This window comes from Pinus tabuliformis, chromosome 8 (genome assembly GCF_031772625.1).
Source record: "Pinus tabuliformis cultivar Carrire ecotype Pingquan chromosome 8, CPIR1, whole genome shotgun sequence".
NCBI classification, from domain to species: Eukaryota; Viridiplantae; Streptophyta; class Pinopsida; order Pinales; family Pinaceae; genus Pinus; species Pinus tabuliformis.
Window position 1 is genome coordinate 1,966,732,139 of NC_142294.1, and position 21,082 is coordinate 1,966,753,220.

Genomic DNA, 21,082 nt, shown 5'->3' on the forward strand with positions numbered 1-21,082 from the left:
AATCTGTGAGCTTCTTAGTTTCCATTTTTGGGGTCATGTCAGAATCTTCTATAGAATAGCAAGGGCGTTGCGGTGGCAAGAGCTAGAGACAAAGTGTCAAATACCCTGCCAATTAATCTACAGTTTAATCAAATTTTTCTGTACATTTACACATAAGCTACCAGCTCGCATGGTTCTGTACGTAGCTACTGATACCAGTTTTATGACTCCTACACGTGGCATTCACAAAACAAAGGTTCATAATGGAATTCTCTGGATAACCTTAGTCTTATTTGGAAGTATCCGACGAAGGATAGAATAATGTCTGCGGATATAAATGCCGCCTACTGTTTCTAGTCCACTTGACCTATGGCATTCATGAAGACTCACTTGATCACGTGATGGAGGCTCCTCTGCCTTCGCGCCCTCGAGTCTCTCCCCGCATTGACGGTGGAGATGGGGAATTGCCTATCCGAGGGTGGGGCTGATTTGAGGCAAATCAATTGGGTTTATTGCTTCAACATGACTTTTCACAAAACATTTGGATCGGCTCAGCATTACTCCATTTCCTCCACAGCCTTGAGCAGGCTCAAAGTCGAGGCGGGAGGGCTACGTTCTACTACCTAACCGCACTACCAGGTCGGCTTGAAGCTATTTCCTTCCACGGCAGAGGTCCTTGGTGAGTGTTTTCCACATGGTTATCTGTCTAAAAATTACCGTTTCCTTTTTTTTTAATTCCAGCTCAGGGTTATGGTCTCTAACATACCGCAGGTTTGCGTTACTGTCTATAGGTGTGGATTCTGCTTCCCATTTCCCATGAAACAAACATGGGCGCAGATGTGGCCATCTTCATGACAGACAGGTATGCTCCATACACCTTCTGCGTTCTCTTGTTATAAACTTCAGCAAGTCGCGAGGGTTCTTCTACATAAGTAGGGCTGCTTATTGCCTTTGTCGGCTAGAGAGGCCCTTTGTCTCATTCCTTACAATTTGTTTCCTTTTTCACGTAATGGCAGAGTACTTACAGGATTCAAAACCTGACGAACCAGTCCGGCTCACACAGGGTTATGAATCCCTCCTTCGAGAGGGTTATATCTTTAAATTGTAGGCTGTATTTTGGACGAGCCCTCGAGCTCTGCTACACTATTGTTTATGTAGTGACTGTTCTGTTAAATAATTTTATTGGGGTTCTTACCCTGGAGAATACTTTGACTCTTGAGTTTATGGCTATTCATGCCCCACTGTAACCATGTATAAACCAGTTTTCCTTTTTATTCTCCATCTACTAGTCTGATTTTTCTATAGGTTGCATTCAGTCAGTTTAATGGGTGGTTGCCTACCTGGTGTTTACAAACCTCTGGTTTAATGTAAGTTATGGAATTTTATTGATTATACTATTGTAGTAGTGTAATTTGCCATTGTTAATATGACGTATATTGCCGCTCCATGCTCCTCTGTTGCCAGCGGGGTTCTGTTTTGCATAATGAACAATGTTCTATTTTTCATATTGTAAAATGTTTTGTATAACGTGCATCGCACGATAGCAAGGGTTTTTGTTTCCACCCTAGTTTAATTTTCTTACGAGACATAAAATGATATACGACCCCTGCATGCCACAATCTGAGTATATCCTACAGGGTTATTCCTTAAATTCACCACAGTTATGCAATTACTCTGAGATGATCAATTTTGAATGGGCCGAACTCTAAAGAATTTGTTTACGGTCTTTCTTTATGTACATGGGTGATTTTACTTGAATCATTATCTTACTGTCCTCCCGAATGAATTTTGCATGCGGAAAATGGGTCACTGATCCTGACTGTATAGTCTGCATCTCCCCACAGTTGTGGCTATGCCGTTCAGTAATTTTTTTGTTTATATGCACACCGTTGCCCGCATTGTTCAGGGTTCTAAACTGTTCATTAGATTTTCTACACGTTGTTTTGGTGTTACGTGTAATATCAGATTTAAAGAATGAGTTTCATTTATCTCCTTTTAAATAAACGTTATTTCTTTTTCCTCTTTATTGCAAGAGCAATTTTATAGACTCAGAACCCATGAATTTATGGTTCTGGTTTGCTGTGTTTCTACCTACAGCAATTTCTAAGAGAGAATATCCCCGTACACCAATTCCCGCAAATATCTCTCAGAACCTCTTTTTTTTTTAAAAAGAAACAAGTTTCAGATTTATCGCATGAAACAAACACTATCATTAATATAAATTCCCTGGAAGAACAACCATTTGCTCTCTCAGCTTCCGCTCTGTTTCCTATAAGCAAGCTTCTATCACTCCTTTTCCACAATGCACAGAGAAAAAATAAAGCCAAGAAGGTGGAAACATAATTAACGTCATACAGACTTCCAGTATAATCCTAATACATAGTTTCCAATCTTGAGATTCGTCCTTCAGGACCCGAATCTCCCCCTTGCTTCTTGCTACACCGCAGTCTTCTGCAAGTGCTCATTAGCGAGCAGGGCTATCTGGTCATCACCAAACTTAGCCACTTTCTTCTTTTTTTTTTCCTTTTTCTCTCTCCCTGTCTCTACAGCGTAGACCCACCTCTTTTCCTCAACAACAATTCCCAGTTAGGGGAGGTGGTTAGGGTTGCAGTTCACTGCAATTGTTTTTCCTCCAACTTCCCTCTCAGAAGTTGACAGCACTTTTTTACAAGAAAACATTTTCTTATCATATTAAAGAAAAATAATAATACCATTAAATTCCAAAACAATTTAATAATGTCATATTCATTTTTTAACCACAGTAAAGTAAAATATTTACATTTTCCTGGGGCATTACACAGAGGCCAACCGGAGCAGAGAACTATGTCGAGTCACATTATATATATATATATATATAATATTTTTGCTTAGAGGAAACATAATAATATTTTTGCTTAGAAGAAACAAAATTTTGGAGGTGTAAATTTTTTCTCAAGTTTTATATTAAAAAAGAGTTTGCACCTCTAGAGGTTTGATGATATGGACACTTGATAAACCCAAGTTTAAGACGGATTTAGACTGGTTTAAATTATTTAAAATATTGTAACTTTGTTTTACATTTAAATTACTCTTCACTTGTTTTCCTCTTTTATTATAATGGATTATAGTATAACTTGAGTTCAATTAAATTATACACATATATTATGCACTCATATTTTTAATAATAATGTTAAATTTTTATATTTTTTAAATACTTATTATTTTTTATTTTGATAAAATTTAATTAAGAGAAAAGCATTATATTTCTCTCTATAATATTTATTAATTTTTCCCAATGTTCCACCAAGACTCCGGTGCGGGGAGACGCGGGTGCGGGGAGACGCACAGGGGGGACGTGTGGGAGTACCCTCAAATTTTAGGGAAATTTCGGGGGTGCGGGGAGTCGTCGAGGTATATATATATATATATATATAAAATTCAAGTTGATATTCATTGTTCATTGTTCAATAATGAAAGCATAAAAATATTAAATAGACAATTGAAATTTGAGTCATTGATCCATCCTCATCATTCATTTTAATACATACATCATTCATATGACATACTCAAGTGACAAGTCTCATTATTGAATTAATTATTATTCATACATACCATGAGATTCTAAAAACAAAAATAAAAATCAATAATAAAATATTCAAATACATTGATCGATAACTCATTCAAATCAGCATTGGATGGAAATGGAAATGGAAATGACTTTGGGCTGAAATGAAGTGAGCTTTTAACTTTAAGTTTTGCCTTTCATGTCTTTTAGGTTTAGGCTTTTAAGTTTTAGTTATTTAGTTTTAATTTTAATTTTTTTTTAGACTTTTAAGTTTTAGTTATTTAGTTTTAATTTTAGTTAAAAAAAAATTAATGGTTTTGATTTTTGAATTTTTTATTTTGAATTTTTTTATTTTTAAGTCTTATTAGACAAATTTAAAGGGGGATGCCCAGGGGCACCCTTTTTGGGGAGTCTAGACTCCCACACTGAAGGGGGACGCCCAGAAGCACCCTTTTTGGGGAGTCTAGACTCCCACACTAAAGGGGGACGCCCAGAAGCACCCTTTTTGGGGAGTCGTGGGGAGTCGAGACTCCCACACTGGGGAAACGCACCCCCTTGCGTCTCCCCAAGACTCCCCAAAAAGGGTGCGTGGGGAAACGCACCCCCAAGAGACTCCCCGTCCCGGGTGCGTGGGGTGCGAGGGGTGCGCGCACCCAACCCTGGGGGACGCGTCCCCGTGGAACACTGATTTTTCCCTTATATATTTGAAATATTTATTAAATTTTACTTCATAAAATTTACCTCACATAAAAACATTTCAACTATAATATCAACTCATATAATTTATATATCACAAATAATTAATGTTTTTTATTTGGATATAGTTTACCTTGTATAAAAGCATTTTAACTCTGATATCAATTTGCATAATTTATATATTTGAAATACTTATTATTTTTCACTTCCATAAATTTTATCTTACACAAAAACGTTTTAATTACAATATTAATTTACATAATTTATATATGATTTATTAATTTTTACTAATATGAATTTTATTTCCTACAAAATATTTTAATTCTCATATCAATGTAGGTGGTTTATATTTCAGAAATACTTACTAATTTTTACTTCAAGAAAATTTAACTCACACAAAATATTTTTAGCTATTAAATCAATTTACATAATTTATATATGTGAAATACTAATTATTTTTTATTTTGATAAAGTTAATTGTATTTATTCAGTTTTTTGACCAATAAACTTATATGATTTTTTATATTACACCTAAAATCTAATTTTATAACTAAATAAATTTATTTAAGCATTATAATTTTTTGTCTTTTAAATTTTGTTTACGCTTTCTTTCCTTTTATAATCAATAATATTATTTTGTTAAAAAATTTAATTATATTCCATATTTTTCTTTGTGACGTACTTAAATTTATTTAATGTGACCTATCGATTTTTTAAAGGCATTACTTCCCTATCTAAGTTGAGATATTAATTATATAATATCATTTTGCTCTATTTGGCAAGTTATTTGTTAAAAAACTTATTGAAGTATTAATTTATGATGTCATTTCGTTTTCCTTAATGGGATAGCACTAGGCGAAGGACTAGAGTTCCTTGTTTATTTTTCTTTATTTTCCCTACTTTATTCTATAATGATGGTAACTGGAATTATTTTAAAGGTATTAGTTCTTTATATCTCAGTTGAGATATTGATTATATAATATTTATTTATGTTTTATTTGAAAGTTAATTCCTAATACCGATGGTAATTGGAATTATTTTAAAGGTATTAGTTCTTTATATGTCACTTGAGATATTGATTATATAATATTTTTTTTATGTTTTATTTGATAGTTATTTCTTAAAAAACCTTTCAGAAGTATTAATTTTATGATGTCATTTTATGTGATAGGATTTGTTTGGATGACTAGATTCTTTTTCTTATTTTCTCATATTGTATTTTCATAATTCAAAATTTTAATATATTTAAAATTATTTTATTTAAAAATTATTTTGTTGGGAGTGTTTTTTTAAATTTATCTTAAAACATGTGGGAGTACATATATAATTTTTTAAAAATTAGGAATGATTTATGATCCATATTACTAATTAATATAAAATTATTTATAACAATAATCAGTCTAGATCTGGAATATTTTTATATATTATGAATTAAAAAAAAAAATCTCAAAATTAAATAAATTTACATATATAATAATTACGCCCTAAGGCGTTCCCCTCTGAAACCAACTCTCTCCTGTAAGGCGTTCCCGTCTGAAACCAACTCTCCTCTGAGGTTACGTGTCCATTTGTGAGCGCTTGATTTAATTGTTAGACGATTAAAATTGTTTGAGCCGTCGGATTGATTCCACCGAAACGTTATTAACTGCTTCCTTCCCCGAGCACTTGCTGGAATGTATCGGTCCAGAATGCAAGCCCCTACGGAATGCAGGACCCATTCTTCCAGACGGACCAACTGCTTCCTTCCCCGAGCACTTGCTGGAATGTATCGGTCCAGAATGCAGGCACCTACGGACCAGAATGCAGGCCCCTACGGACCAGAATGCAGGCCCCATTCTTCCAGACGGACCAGAATGCAGGCCCCCTGCACTAAACCCTACTGGAAAGGGCGTTGGAGTCAACAGCCCGCGTGTGGGAGGATCACTTTTAACAGTTGAATTCCAGATATTAGTCAACAGCTTGCCAACAGCCAAACTCACAGTAGAATCAGTGGAGACAGTGAACAACCTCATATCCTGTACCGTGCAGAAAATCAAGGTAGCTCTGCACTGTGGAGATGCTTGACATAAATCTCTCCCTCTTAATCCTCACTGTCTAGTTTTTTTGTGTCCCCATAAGCTTTTTTGTTTTTGTTTGGTCCATGCCAATCAATGTTTAACGTGCAAGTTAAGGGGAACCCTAACCTTAACTGTGAATGTTTTCGATTTTAGGCCATGAATTCCAACGAAAGCAGCAGCATGTTGATCCTGCAAGAGACTTGCACAGATGCATCAGGGTCTCTTCTAGTTTAGGCTCCAGTGGACATAAACCAGCCAGACAGCTTCTTTCCTTGGCAATGCAATTATCAAACAAACATGATGTTTGCACAAGCTTTACCCCCATCCAAGGGTACTGGTTGGGGTATTGAGGCCCCGCAAAATCTTAATCGTTTACTGCTCTCGTCTTTCAGTTAAACTCAATCATCCATTCATGTACGTGATATGACATGACGGCATTGATATTATTTAGCTTAATTGCAGGTTTTGGATGATAGGCTTTTGCATTTTTGTTCACTTATCAGGGTAGGTATGTTGTGTCTTTTGCTTGTTTAAATTCTGTTTATAATTCATTTCCTTTGTGCATAAGTCTGTGCATTAATGTGGTGTAGCAAAGGTTAATGCCTGCAAGAATTGACAGTGTTAGTCAAATTTTTTTGGTTTCCTACATAAAAATCAAGCAGATTTTGTTTTGAAAGCCCTCTTTTTCACTGTAATACAGAAAGTTGGTATGGACATTTTAGCCTTTTAACTGCGTGCTGTCAATTACATATTTGAATTCAAGCAGAATAGTGAATGTGTCAAGCATGTTATATCATATAATACAAAACATTGACAATGATAATGAATATTTTCATGTTTTCATATAACATATCTGGAGTAAGATAACAACGTGATTGCTTTCTTTTGCTCATTGAAGTTTTTTCAAGCTTTTGTCAGGATTATTGAATGTATTAGAACTCATTCAGAATCTATTACTATTATTTTCAATATCTTGTTCTTTTTTTTTCCTTCATTTCATTGGATAAATCATAAAAGGTTTTATTCAAGCTTTGATTCTGCCATTTTTTTGTTACCAAATTTTGAAATATTTACATATTGCATACCTTGTTCTCACTAAAACAATTTGAAGGAGAATACCAATCATTCTCTCTATTGTTGGAAAAATAAAATAGCTTAATATTGAAACTTATCTTCTTTTTACTGTGTTAAATTTGGACTTGCCTCCATCCACTTTCTTAGTTGGGAAACTGAAAATTACTGTGCAGAATATCTTTCATGGAGATATCAAACCAGAAAAGCTTCTGGTTGGCACCGATGGAACAGTTCAGATTTCTGACTTCAGTGTTAGCAGGATGTTTGAGGTAAGAAAGTTTCTCTCTGAGTGTACCTTCCTTTCTGATAGTGAATGTGTTCTAAACATGACCTCTCAAACTGCACCTTTTGATAGTTATAGACAATTACAAATGCCGACTGTTGACTATTGTTAGGTGAGTATTTTTTATTAAATGTTAACGTTGGACAATGAGGATTCAGTTACTCGGAGGAAATGTTTTACAAAATCCAATGTTCCTTTGGATGTATACAGGGCAGCAATGATAAGCTTCGAAGGTCTCCTTGGTACTCCTGTTTTCACTGCACCAGAATGTTGCCTAGGTAGAGTGCTTGAAACTTTGCTAGTTATACAAATACCGTCTGCTCAAGATTTGGACAACCATTGCTGCTAATTTGTACTGTATTCATATCTTCGATGATATATTGTCCATCTTGTTTGTTGTCAGATTACATTCTTATAGTCGACATATATTATATTTTCAATTCATGCTTGTTCTCTTGTAAATAAAAGCATGTTCAATGAAATGAAAGACCAGAGGAAAGGAAGAAAGGGTCACATGTTAAAGGACAGATACTTCAGTTGTCAAAATAGGGTTGTTGCAAGGCATCCGTGGGTTATGAAGGATTTCACGTCAACTGTGCAGGTTTTGGGGAAATGTGAACAGAGTAGCTCTAGATATCATTCTGATCATCATGAGCAAACTGTAGCTTCCTCTGAAGCATTGTCAGAATCAGTTTAACAGGGATGGTTATGGTTTTGTATTTTTACATATTTCATGGCTGCTTAGTCATGGAAGAGATGTTGTGGTTCTTCAAAAGAGAGGGTTCCTTTTCTCATTGTATTTATATTGAGTTGCTCTATGATGCTTGTACATTGTATCTGCCTGTATGACTTTAGATATTCAGTGGCATGCTTTAGTTGGACTTCCTTCTAATGCAATTGGGACCTCAAAGGAATATTATTTGACAGTTCTAACCATGCAAATAATAATCAAGAATCACATGATATGGTGGCTAATGTTCAAACTTCAAACTTTCAAAGCACTTCACTGTCAAGAGCTCTGGGGGAATTCTTCAAGATATCGGTGTGTCAGTTGCAGATTATGTGCTGGTAAGGTTGCAGCAAGCAAGTTCAGTGTCTCTATTGTAAAATATGTGCTGTTAAGATGTAGCAATCAAGTTCTTCATACTAGGAATTCCCTAGTGTAATTCACAATAAAATAATATTGCAATTTGTGCATCCTCCTTGTAAAGGGGTGTGAGGCGGAGGGTTTTAAGCACCTTTTGCATGTAATAACTCTATTTATGATAGCTTATTTTTTACAGCTTTGTGCAACCTGTTTTCAAGCTAGGTTGGTTGCCAGTCCAAATATCTGCAGAGATCTTGGCCATTTCAAATTGATCTAGAATCAGTCAAGTTAGTTTTCTTGTAGTAGAATATTATAAAGACCTTTCCTTTTATGGTTGTGGTACGCAACTTGACGAGTGTAACAATAGAAAAGCAAGCTAATTGTGTGGCCAGGTTTTTGATGGCAGTGATGGAACTATCCCTGAATAAAATGGTCATATGGGGCTTCGTATTTAGATTGTGATTTTTATTCTTATCTATTGATGATGCATCTGTATATTCACAAACGAAACCCAATAGATTCGTTGCTGATTTCTTGGAGCTGAGGGTTTCTATATCAAGCTTGGTACCAGAAAGCCACCAAAGATGCGACTTTGAATGGAGGATTTTGGGAAATCTCTAAACTGATTTTGTCTACTCATTTGCTACATGGCTGAGTTTGATCAGATTTCCAGTTGGTGCTTATACCAATCCATTGAACTGATAAGAAGGTCGAGTGTTGGTATTAAATGGCTGATTGAACTGTGGAACCTTGCTTGCGGATTGAGTTCCATTCCTTTTATATTGGCCTCTATTATTTAATTATTGTGCAATAAGCACTGGTAAGGAATCAACGCTTTAATTTATACAGTGATGTATGAATAGCCATTTCATGTTTTTGCTTTAAATTGCAATATCCATCTTTGTCTGAGCTTCTAATTTTAAGCTTTTGCAAGTGGGGTTAAAGCTGAGCAGTGAAGATGGTTGTATGTTAAGGCAACCACAAAAGTTAAATTTCTTGAGCCATGAATAAGCAATTGGAGCCATGTGCAAATCTCTGGGTGATTTTGACAGAAAAGTACGCGCTGTCACGACAGCTTAACCAAATGAAAGTCCTTGTGTTCAGTTGTTTGCTCCTCAAGGGCCACTTTAATTGTTCAAGTGGGCTGCTTCTTGTGTCTGATTCCTAGGCATTGAAATGTTTCTATCTGAGCTTTAGAAGGAAGCGTTTTCAAAGAAAAATTGCAATTATTCTAGAACTTGGAACTCAGATAGTGAAGATTGCAGACGAAGAGAGTTGAATGGGGAGATGCTGGAAATTTCGGGTATTGTACAAACTTGAAATGGTAACTGATAAGTCAAAACGGAAATCTATATTACAATTTTTGTATTCATTATGTATTCAAAACCAACTGTTTTTCAATTTTTAATTACACAATTTTTTTCATGTTTAACTTGCAACTAGATCGAGATGTTATTATCAAACAAACATGATGTTTGCACAAGCTTTACCACCATGCAAGGGTACTGGTTGGGGTATTGACGCCCCGCAAAATCTTAATCGTTTACTACTCTCGTCTTTCAGTTAAACTCAATCATCCATTCATGTACATGATATGACATGACGACATTGATATTATTTAGCTTAATTGCAGGTTTTGGATGATAGGCTTTTGCATTTTTGTTCACTTATCAGGGTAGGTATGTTGTGTCTTTTGTTTGTTTAAATTCTGTTTATAATTCATTTTTTTTGTGCATAAGTCTGTGCATTAATGTGGTGTAGCAAAGGTTAATGCCTGCAAGAATTGACAGTGTTAGTCAAATGTTTTTGGTTTCCTACATAAAAATCAAGCAGGTTTTGTTTTGAAAGCCCTTTTTTTCACTGCAATACAGAAAGTTGGTATGGACATTTTAGCCTTTTAACTGCGTGCTGTCAATTACATATTTGAATTCAAGCAGAATGGTGAATGTGTCAAGCATGTTATATCATATAATACAAAACATTGACAATGATAATGAATATTTTCATGTTTTCATATAACATATCTGGAGTAAGATAACAACGTGATTGCTTTCTTTTGCTCATTGAAGTTTTTTCAAGCTTTTGTCAGGATTATTGAATGTATTAGAACTAATTCAGAATCTATTACTATTATTTTCAATATCTTGTTCTTTTTTTTCCTTCATTTCATTGGATAAATCATAAAAGGTTTTATTCAAGCTTTGATTCTACCATTTTTTTGTTACCAAATTTTGAAATATTTACATATTTCATACCTTGTTTTCACTAAAACAATTTGAAGGAGAATACCAATCATTCTCTCTATTGTTGGAAAAATAAAATAGCTTAATATTGAAACTTATCTTCTTTTTACTATGTTATATTTGGACTTGCCTCCATCCACTTTCTTAGTTGGGAACCTGAAAATTACTGTGCAGAATATCTTTCATGGAGATATCAAACCAGAAAACCTTCTGGTTGGCAGCGATGGAACAGTTAAGATTTCTGACTTCAGTGTTAGCAGGATGTTTGAGGTAAGAAAGTTTCTCTCTGAGTGTACCTTCCTTTCTGATAGTGAATGTGTTCTAAACATGACCTCTCAAACTGTACCTTTTGATAGTTATAGACAATTACAAATGCCTACTGTTGACTATTGTTAGGTGAGTATTTTTTATTAAATGTTAACGTTGGACAATGAGGATTCAGTTACTGGGAGGAAATGTTTTACAAAATCCAATGTTCCTTTGGATGTATACAGGGTAGCAATGATAAGCTTCGAAGGTCTCCTGGTACTCCTGTTTTCACTGCACCAGGATTTTGCCTAGGTAGAGTGCTTGAAACTTTGCTAGTTATACAAATACTGTCTGCTCAAGATTTGGACAACCATTGCTGCTAATTTGTACTGTATTCATATCTTCGATGATATATTGTCCATCTTGTTTGTTTTCAGATTACATTCTTATAGTCGACATATATTATATTTTCAATTCATGCTTGTTCTCTTGTAAATAAAAGCCTGTTCAATGAAATGAAAGACCAGAGGAAAGGAAGAAAGGGTCACATGTTAAAGGACAGATACTTCAGTTGTCAAAATAGGCCTGACAATTTTTGTTGCCTGTTTTCAATAGGCTTGACATATCATGGTAAAATTGATGATGTGTGGGCATTGGGTGTGACACTATACTACATGGTGTTCGGTTCTTATCCCTTCATTGGTGACTCCTTGCAAGGCACATATGACAAGGTAAATGAATCTCTGCTTCTTTTGACTTTTCAAACAGGCCGGATGGAGGGAAATACTTATTTTGTTGTTATTAGTGGTGGCTTAGTTTGTTCATGATCCACTTGTACTTCCAGAGGATATGAATCCAACACTTGCAAACTTACTCGAAGGTCTTCTTTGCAAGGGTAAGTGACTTTTCTCAATTGAATGTTTTACAGAGCAGATTTTAATTTTAAGAGTTGCATTGCTGCAAATTTTGAAATTCACCATAATAATCAAGCTGCCACTATTGGATTTCACAGATCCTAAGAAAAGGATGAGCTTAGAGGCTGTTGCAAGGCATCCGTGGGTTATGAAGGATTTCACGTCAACTGTGCAGGTTTTGGGGAAATGTGAACAGAGTAGCTCTAGATATCATTCTGATCATCATGAGCAAACTGTAGCTTCCTCTGAAGCATTGTCAGAATCAGTTTAACAGGAATGGTTATGGTTTTTATTTTTAAATATTTCATGGCTGCTTAGTCATGGAAGAGATGTTGTGGTTCTTCAGAAGAGAGGGTTCCTTTTCTCATTGTATTTATATTGAGTTGCTCTATGATGCTTGTACATTGTATCTGCCTGTATGACTTTAGATATTCAGTGGCATGCTTTAGTTGGACTTCCTTCTAATGCAATTGGGACCTCAAAGGAATATTATTTGACAGTTCTAACCATGCAAATAATAATCAAGAATCACATGATATGGTGGCTAATGTTCAAAATTCAAACTTTCAAAGCACTTCACTGTCAAGAGCTCTGGGGGAATTCTTCAAGATATCGGTGTGTTAGTTGCAGATTATGTGCTAGTAAGGTTGCAGCAAGCAAGTTCAGTGTCTCTGTTGTAAAATATGTGCTGTTAAGATGTAGCAATCAAGTTCTTCATACTAGGAATTCCCTGGTGTAATTCACAATAAAATAATATTGCAATTTGTGCATCCTCCTTGTAAAGGGGTGTGAGGCGGAGGGTTTTAAGCACCTTGTGCATGTAATAACTCTATTTATGATAGCTTATTTTTTACAGCTTTGTGCAACCTGTTTTCAAGCTAGGTTGGTTGCCAGTCCAAATATCTGCAGAGATCTTGGCCATTTCAAATTGATCTAGAATCAGTCAAGTTAGTTTTCTTGTAGTGGAATATTATAAAGACCTTTCCTTTTATGGTTGTGGTACACAACTTGATGAGTGTAACAATAGAAAAGCAAGCTAATTGTGTGGCCAGGTTTTTGATGGCAGTGATGGAACTATCCCTGAATAAAATGGTCATATGGGGCTTCATATTTAGATTGTGATTTTTATTCTTATCTATTGATGATGCATCTGTATATTCACAAACGAAACCCAATAGATTCGTTGCTGATTTCTTGGAGCTGAGGGTTTCTATATCAAGCTTGGTACCAGAAAGCCACCAAAGATGCGACTTTGAATGGAGGATTTTGGGAAATCTCTAAACTGATTTTGTCTACTCATTTGCTACATGGCTGAGTTTGATCAGATTTCCAGTTGGTGCTTATACCAATCCATTGAACTGATAAGAAGGCCGAGTGTTGGTATTAAATGGCTGATTGAACTGTGGAACCTTGCTTGCGGATTGAGTTCCATTCCTTTTATATTGGCCTCTATTATTTAATTATTGTGCAATAAGCACTGGTAAGGAATCAACGCTTTAATTTATACAGTGATGTATGAATAGCCATTTCATGTTTTTGCTTTAAATTGCAGTATCCATCTTTGTCTGAGCTTCTAATTTTAAGCTTTTGCAAGTGGGGTGAAAGCTCAGCAGTGAAGATGGTTGTATGTTAAGGCAACCACTAAAGTTAAATTTCTTGAGCCATGAATAAGCAATTGGAGCCATGTGCAAATCTCTGGGTGATTTTGACAGAAAAGTACGCGCTGTCACGACAGCTTAACCAAATGAAAGTCCTCGTGTTCAATTGTTTGCCCCTCAAGGACCACTTTAATTGTTCAAGTGGGCTGCTTCTTGTGTCTGATTCCTAGGCATTGTAATGTTTCTATCTGAGCTTTAGAAGGAAGCGATTTCAAAGAAAAATTGCAATTATTCTAGAACTTGGAACTCAGATAGTGAAGATTGCAGACGAAGAGAGTTGAATGGGGAGATGCTGGAAATTTCGGGTATTGTACAAACTTGAAATGGTAACTCATAAGTCAAAACTGAAATCTATATTACAATTTTTGTATTCATTATGTATTCAAAACCAACTGTTTTTCAATTTTTAATTACACAATTTTTTTCATGTTTAACTTGCAACTAGATTGAGATGTTATGTTGTGCAAGGAAAGGAGACTTGGCATAAATGGCAGTTGCCTGTAATATTAGTTTTGAATGTGCTAGATTGTTGACACTGAAAATAATATTTCTTACACTTGGTGTGCATTTGGTCGTGATAATGTCCATCGATATTTTGTTCCAGTTTTTTGGTGGCTTGTAAGTTCAATGCATTATATCTTTATTTGTGATGTTTTTCGAAATTTCCATTTTATCATTAAATTCTTTCTATTCATTTGTTGAGGATTTGGTAAATTAATATCTAACATTAAGAAAAATAAGATTCACAAATCATTTTTTTGAGCAGCTGGAAAGGCATGACCCCTTTGAAAGTTGCAAGAGTAGGCACGTAGGCACAAGAAGAAGATCTAGAGCTGATGTTTGAGACATTTCTAAAGCACTGAAGACACAGAATGAATTTGGCATGCTTGCAACATTTAAAGTTGACAAGTTTTGGGATTCTTTCCAATTCTTTGGATTAGAATGCCGACAACCTTTTTCTAAGAATTTTCTATCCCCGGGCATGTTCTTGTTTAGTCCATAATTTATGTTTTAATTTGCTAAATATAAAATGAAATATAAAACAAATAAGTAAGCCAAATCCCCTTCAATCAACCTTCTAAAAAGGTGTGAGCATTGTGAGTCATCTGCCATGCTCCAGTGTTTATGTTATTGAAGAAACATAGAATGACTAAATGTTGAACCAATTGTTTCAGTTACTAGGCTTTTCTATCCGTTGAAATTCTTGCAATTACAGTCTTTTGACACATAGGCTTCCCTTCTGTACGGACCTGATCAAAGGCACTCTCCTTGGATGTGACATGCTTGAGATTAAAATCTTGAATTGAGTCAACTTCTGCCTTGCTTAACATGACAAAGCTTTCCACCCCCAAAGCTATGATATTTTTTGTCCCTTTTCTTCACGAAGTGTTTGCCTGTTGTGAACTCAACCTCTACATGCAGATTGCTCTCTGTAGTTTGGTTAACAAAAAACAATTTTCTACTTAGACCAGGAATGTAAAAAAGTGTTTTTGAACATAAACTTTACCAGTTAGATGTAGTGTTAAAGACCACCACAACAAATGTCAAAGAAATTTGTAGTGGTAATTAAATATCTCTTGCTTGCATTAATAGAGAACGATTTTCATGGGCACATTTTTAAAGAACATATCATTAGCTTAGTGTTAATGCATTTAAAAGATTGTATTACAATTTTGTTTCAATTTCCTTTATGTTTTCTCTTTTTCTCTGTTTCAATTTCCAGTTTTTAAAGTTGAAATGAGCTCTAATCTACAATGTTATGTATTGATAAACGCGATAAGACCTTTATCTCTGACAAAGTTTTTTCTAAATTAATAGATTGCTAACATTTGTTATCTATAATTTTCTCAACAAAATCTGTGAGCATTCAAGTTGTCTGTAAATTTCAGATATCAGTGAGAAGAAGCAAGAATTGAAGCTTTGGTAAATCTCAAGACTTCCAAATCTGAAGCTGCAACAAAAAATCTTAAGGTATAAGGAGTGTGCCTATAAATATTGGACACATTTAGGAATATTTCTATAGTTCTGGTCATTTACAACATTTAGAAAAAGTGAATAGACATGTTGATATTTAGGTCATTGACCTAATGCACACACTATATGGATAATGGATTTACGCACTTTATGCCTTACGGTGTTTCTTTTGCAACATCTGATGCAAATGCTAGTTTAGCCTATTTGAAATAAATGATAATTATAATAAAACTAGCAAGTATGCTAAGGATACATTTTTGTAGAATATAAAAGTTGCATAGACCATAGTTTTAGACACTTATGGATACTAATTTTTTTGACTTCTTTTAGTTCATGAGCCTTGATGGTCAATGATCACTACATCCACATAATATTTGTACATATATCTGAAAATATCACTTTTTGTTAGCTCAACCATGGAACATGGATGAATTGAACTAACTCTTGAGGCTTGGAATTGATGGATATTATTATGAAAATTCACAATATTATTATAATCTTTAAGAATAAGAAGAAATTAATGAAAGTGATTCTATAACATTCATTTACATGATGTTAATTATCATGTAAAGTTGTAAATTTATTATTTTTAATTTTGATTTTTTTTAATTCAAAATTTGATATATATTTATTGAAATTACAAATTTAAATTATGAAATGTATACAATCAAAATTTTACAATTTATTTGTTTATTGTTTATTTATTTATTTATTTTTCGGTGTTAAAAATACATTTTAAATAACATAAAACTAGCAAATAAATTTACATAATGGAAAATAGGAGAAACCCTAGCTCTGTTAAATCTTTGTAATTGTAAAAAACCATGTCTTTTTTATTTGTGGAGCATGCAAAAAATTACATTCTAGATGAGCCCATTGTGGTCAAGGGTTCAACCCTTGCCGAGGGCAAAAATCAAAGCAAAATTGTGCCCTATGTTGAAAATAGTACTATTAGTGCCACTGAACATAGAACCCTGGACTACCCCAAGGCTGCAACTAGGGAAGGAGAAGGTAATGATTCTCTAGATGATGGTTATGTAACTGCTAGAGCTTCCCTATTGAGGGTTTTCACATGAATGGGAACATTGTTTATAATGAAGAAGTTGTGATTGCTAACCAAGAGCTCAATAACGTAGAATTTATGGCTACTAATCTAAAGCCATATAACGGAGAAGCCATAGATGTTGATAAAGAACCTTGAAATGGAGAAGTTCTAACTTCTGAGCAAGATCCCTCTAATTGAGAAGTTGTGGCTATAGAGCAAGAGCCCTTACCATTTCCTAAAACCCAAGAACATGTGGTAGCTTCACTTCAAAAGGGATGTGATGCATTAAACGTTGATGACCTCATCAATGTTATTGACACTTTGAGTCATGCACTGAAAATCAGGTTTATTATGTGGAAGACCGCAGTGGCTTCAACAACCATAGTTACTATAATGCTCAACCAATTTTCCCTATACCAAATCTGCAAGTTATTTATTCATTGGAAACTCCTCTTCTCATGGGTTACCTCGCCATTGGATCAAGATAATGGGATGTTGCTCCCAACATAAAATTATTGATCAGAAATGGGGTCAAGGATTCTTCCCTCCTCAAAAGTGATGCAATCACTCTTGATCCCTTGAGTTTTTCAGCCTTCGTGAGGTCGATCTCAAGGGGTACCCTCTATATATAGGTGATTTTTTTTACTTTGTTTCTACACTTGTAGCCATAATTCAAGATTGGATAAGAATCCATTTTGTCTTAATGCAACTCCTGCATGGGGGTAGGAAGCTTTAGGAAGGTCATTTGCTTAAAAATTATAGCATAGCTAAGGTCACCTTAATCTTCCTAGCTTCATAATTGAATGAAGGATCCAAGAACTCGGGTGCATCCTCTTCCTCTCAGTCACGATCCTTTAAGGATACTTTAAATCCAGGGCCCTCCCAAATGACTCCAAAATATATCTTAGGGCCAACCTTCATTGTTGAATAAGCAAAAGATATTCCAAGTCTAGAGGTGGAAGACTTCTAATCCACTCTTTCTTGAATGGAATATGAGAAGAATGCCATCATTTTATGCTTTAATGGGCTCTGATCATCTACATCTATGCTCTGATAATGGTTACATCAAACTTAGTCCCCATATATGGATTTATATTTTTGTTCGAAGGGTTTCTTTGTGGTTTATTTCATAAATCAGGAGGATTGAAAAAGGGTTTTTTATCAAGGGCACTGGTTTTGGGGCAGCTCTAGACTCTCCTTTTAGCCATGATAACTTTGGCACTCCAGTTTGGATAAGACTCCCTAATATGCCCATCCATTTTTTAAATCAAGACATCATAGATTTTGTGAGAAATTCTCTCGGTTGTTTTATTAAGATGGATACATATATTCTTGGGAGAGGTATTGTAACCTATAGGAGAGGTATTGTAACCTTTGCACACATCTTTGTTCAAGTAAATCTTAGCAAAGAGATTCCTGATAGAATTGTCATCAATTGGGATGGCCTATCTTTTTTAGATGATGGACTATGGAATCACAACTTTCCATTGTAAGTCTTGTCAACAACTAGGTCATCTCTAGAATTCTTGCCCATTTTTCCAAGGGCACTCTCACCTACTTGATGCCAAGAGAAATAATCAAGGTTAGAAAGACCTAAAATATCCAAAAGGGTCGAAGAATTCCCCAGCTGACAAGTAAGTCAACGTCCATCATCAAAAAGATTTTGCAGCCGAATCTTGTCCTTCTGAGCTCATGTTTTTCTATGAGTTAGACATTCATATAAACAAAACAAAGGATGTAAGAAATTAAAGTGCAATAAAAACAACAATAGGATGTTTCACTACCAAGAGCACTAAAGTACATGTTATGAAGCCTTTCTTCCTATCACCAAAATCTCCCCCTTCATCTACAATTGCATCCTGATATTGTTGATACTCAAAGACCAATCCATTCATGTTTCTCTTTTCCTCAATAAACTCCATCTCGTCCATGCCCTCTCCTATGTACCAGTGCAACAAGGCCTTCCTCCCGATGGACCATGGATTGACAGCATATGTGTAGAGACATGGCTTAGATTTTCAACATAATTCTAACACAAAGTCCTCATAGTTGGAATACAATACTTTTTAATCAAATAAACTAGTAAATATAATAGTAACTATTATCCTTTAATCACATAAACCAATAAATATAATAGTATGTAGGAACCTTTCATCCTCATGTTCAAACTCGGCCCACGATTCTTCTTGATCATGTACCTTTAGGGCCTTTCTAATTCGAAATAAATATACCAAAATTGGAAACCTCAAGTCGTTTCGCACAGTAACATTTATCTTTCGTTACATCTATCTCATAATATCTAGCATCTACGCCATGGAAACCTAACAAAAACATCTCTCGGCCAAAGAGTTCAAGCCATCGTAAGAAGATAGCCACCCAATGTTCTTGAATTGCCTCTCAACATGGAAATGGGCGTTATTTTTTATCCAGCGTTGGTTGCCTACCCACATGGATATGTGCATTACCTGCTTTAGTTTCCTCCTGATATCGATGATTTTACGATTGGTGGTAAGGTATTGGTGAGTTGTATCGATGGATTTGTTAAACAAGTAGTTTACTTGTTTTGTTTTTGGTTTTTTCAAGTTATGTTTTTTGTGCAATTTGTTCAGAATTTTAAATTTATTTTTTTCCTCGACAAATTGGTTCAAATAATAATTTGTTGGTATCACAAGTATTTATTTTAAATAATAAAAATAACAAAAATGCTTAGACTTGATCAATTTCTTTTCCTAAACTCCAAAACTTAGAACCTTTGTTCGCCTCAATGAATTCGTTGAGAACCTTACACCATTTATTAGCGGTTAAAATTAGAAATTTTGTTCGACTTAATGAATTCATTGAGAATCTAAGACCATTTATTAGAGGTTATAAGTACCGGGGGTGCTTCTGATACCTAATGAAATCCCTAATCTAATAAGAAGTATTAAAATCTTTTCAAGCTAACTCATATAAAGACATTAAAGACATTGTTGGCCAGAGTTCAAGTAAAATTCGAAGATAAACAATATGCACCATCATTACAACAACTTTACAATAACTTTAAAGATAAACAATAGGTACCATCATTACAACAACTTCAAGAAGAAGGATCAACAATTCATAAATGATCTCTACTAACATGACTATTATGATTCAAAGGGAAAAATTATAGTTGTAACAGAGTGCTCCTTCACTCTTCTAAACATTTCCTGGATGGAAGTTGAATTCTTGAAAATTGACTTACACAACAATGAAATCAAAAGCCTCTCGTACTCTACTTAGCACATGCCAGTCTCGATGAGAGTTTTTTTTTTTTTTTTTGTCTGTTTCTCTTCTGTTCAAAAATATCTAACCCATAAAACAAGCATGTAAATATTAAGATAAAACTTTTGGCATTCCCCTAAGGTTGTATCAAAGGGTGAAATAAATACATTTATTGAGGGTTTCCTTTAATATACGTTGGAAACACAAAATTTAGTTGAAACTCTGGAATAATTCTTTCTCTCGGTCAATTTTATTTGTTTTATTCTCTTTTTAACTAGAAACCCAGCTTTGCATACAAGTTATACAGAAGATTTGCAATTTCTTTGCGGCAGATTTCTATTGAATTATTACAAACTGATGGGAATTTTCTGGTAAATTCCAAACCAAAATTACTGAACAGAGAATAATGCTCTGCTTTTCAGGATCTTTACACAACGGAAAAATTAAAACTTGTTTGTAGAAGACAGAGTCTTCATTCTCACATAAAAGAGCTTGTATTCATTTTAAAAAAAATTGCTATTACAAAATATGGTTCTTCCTCTCTCACAGAGGGATTTACAAGAAAAATTCACACTGCTGTGTCTGCTCTATTTTCTATTTCACTGCTGCGGCTTTCTTTTACATTCACGCGCTGCTGCGTGCTACAGATGCACTGTTGTGCTTCCTCACATTCCTCTCTCACTCTCTATATTCCTATATATCTAACTGACTAAAAAAAACTAAAACCTTATATCTATCAGGTTATGCGTGGAGGAGTCAAAAATAGCCACCAACCACATTTACAATCTAACATGGGCCTCTGATACAATCTGCTGACAAAACTGGCCTTTTCCTGGTACTCTGTTGTCCTGCTGGAGCTGGACGCAGTGGAATACACAAGAAACCCATAATCTTTCAATGCTCTTACCTGCACGAGGTGCGTCCTTCTTGTTCTCGTCCATTCTCCTTCTTTAATGCTGTTGTTGAGCAGTTATGGCGCAAAGCCTTCTTTCTTCTTTGGGATCACAAAAGTAGGTTAAAGCATAAATAAGGCATG

The 21,082-nt window shown here is 34.8% G+C and overlaps 1 protein-coding gene across 10 annotated transcripts; it reads left to right on the forward strand.

Annotated features, from left to right (window-relative positions):
* Positions 1-271: 271 nt before the first annotated feature.
* Positions 272-12,979, forward strand: LOC149244327 (serine/threonine-protein kinase GRIK1-like). 10 transcript variants are annotated; one of them, XM_089374810.1, is made up of 10 exons: positions 274-658; positions 771-841; positions 7,524-7,619; positions 7,844-7,911; positions 8,102-10,044; positions 11,138-11,233; positions 11,458-11,524; positions 11,828-11,943; positions 12,029-12,107; positions 12,225-12,979. In XM_089374810.1, the coding sequence occupies exons 5-10, from the start codon at positions 10,000-10,002 to the stop codon at positions 12,395-12,397; spliced, it is 576 nt and encodes a 191-aa protein (XP_089230936.1). In that variant the 5' UTR covers positions 274-658; positions 771-841; positions 7,524-7,619; positions 7,844-7,911; positions 8,102-9,999; the 3' UTR covers positions 12,398-12,979. The 10 variants fall into 10 exon arrangements, 9 of the variants coding, with proteins under 9 accessions (XP_089230939.1, XP_089230936.1, XP_089230940.1 ...); XM_089374814.1 differs by having other exon boundaries at positions 8,235-10,044; XM_089374812.1 differs by lacking the exons at positions 274-658; positions 771-841 and adding exons at positions 5,869-6,256; positions 6,430-6,607; positions 6,739-6,784 and having other exon boundaries at positions 7,844-10,044.
* The last annotated feature ends 8,103 nt before the right edge of the window (positions 12,980-21,082 follow it).

Bases quoted from the DNA above. Each gene is read 5' to 3' on its own strand.
- LOC149244327 (XM_089374808.1), top strand. From the start codon at position 11,075: ATGTTATATTTGGACTTGCCTCCATCCACTTTCTTAGTTGGGAACCTG. The intron at 11,234-11,457 runs GTAAGAAAGTTT...GGATGTATACAG, and splicing joins GTGTTAGCAGGATGTTTGAG to GGTAGCAATGATAAGCTTCG. The intron at 11,525-11,827 runs GTAGAGTGCTTG...TGTTTTCAATAG, and splicing joins TGCACCAGGATTTTGCCTAG to GCTTGACATATCATGGTAAA.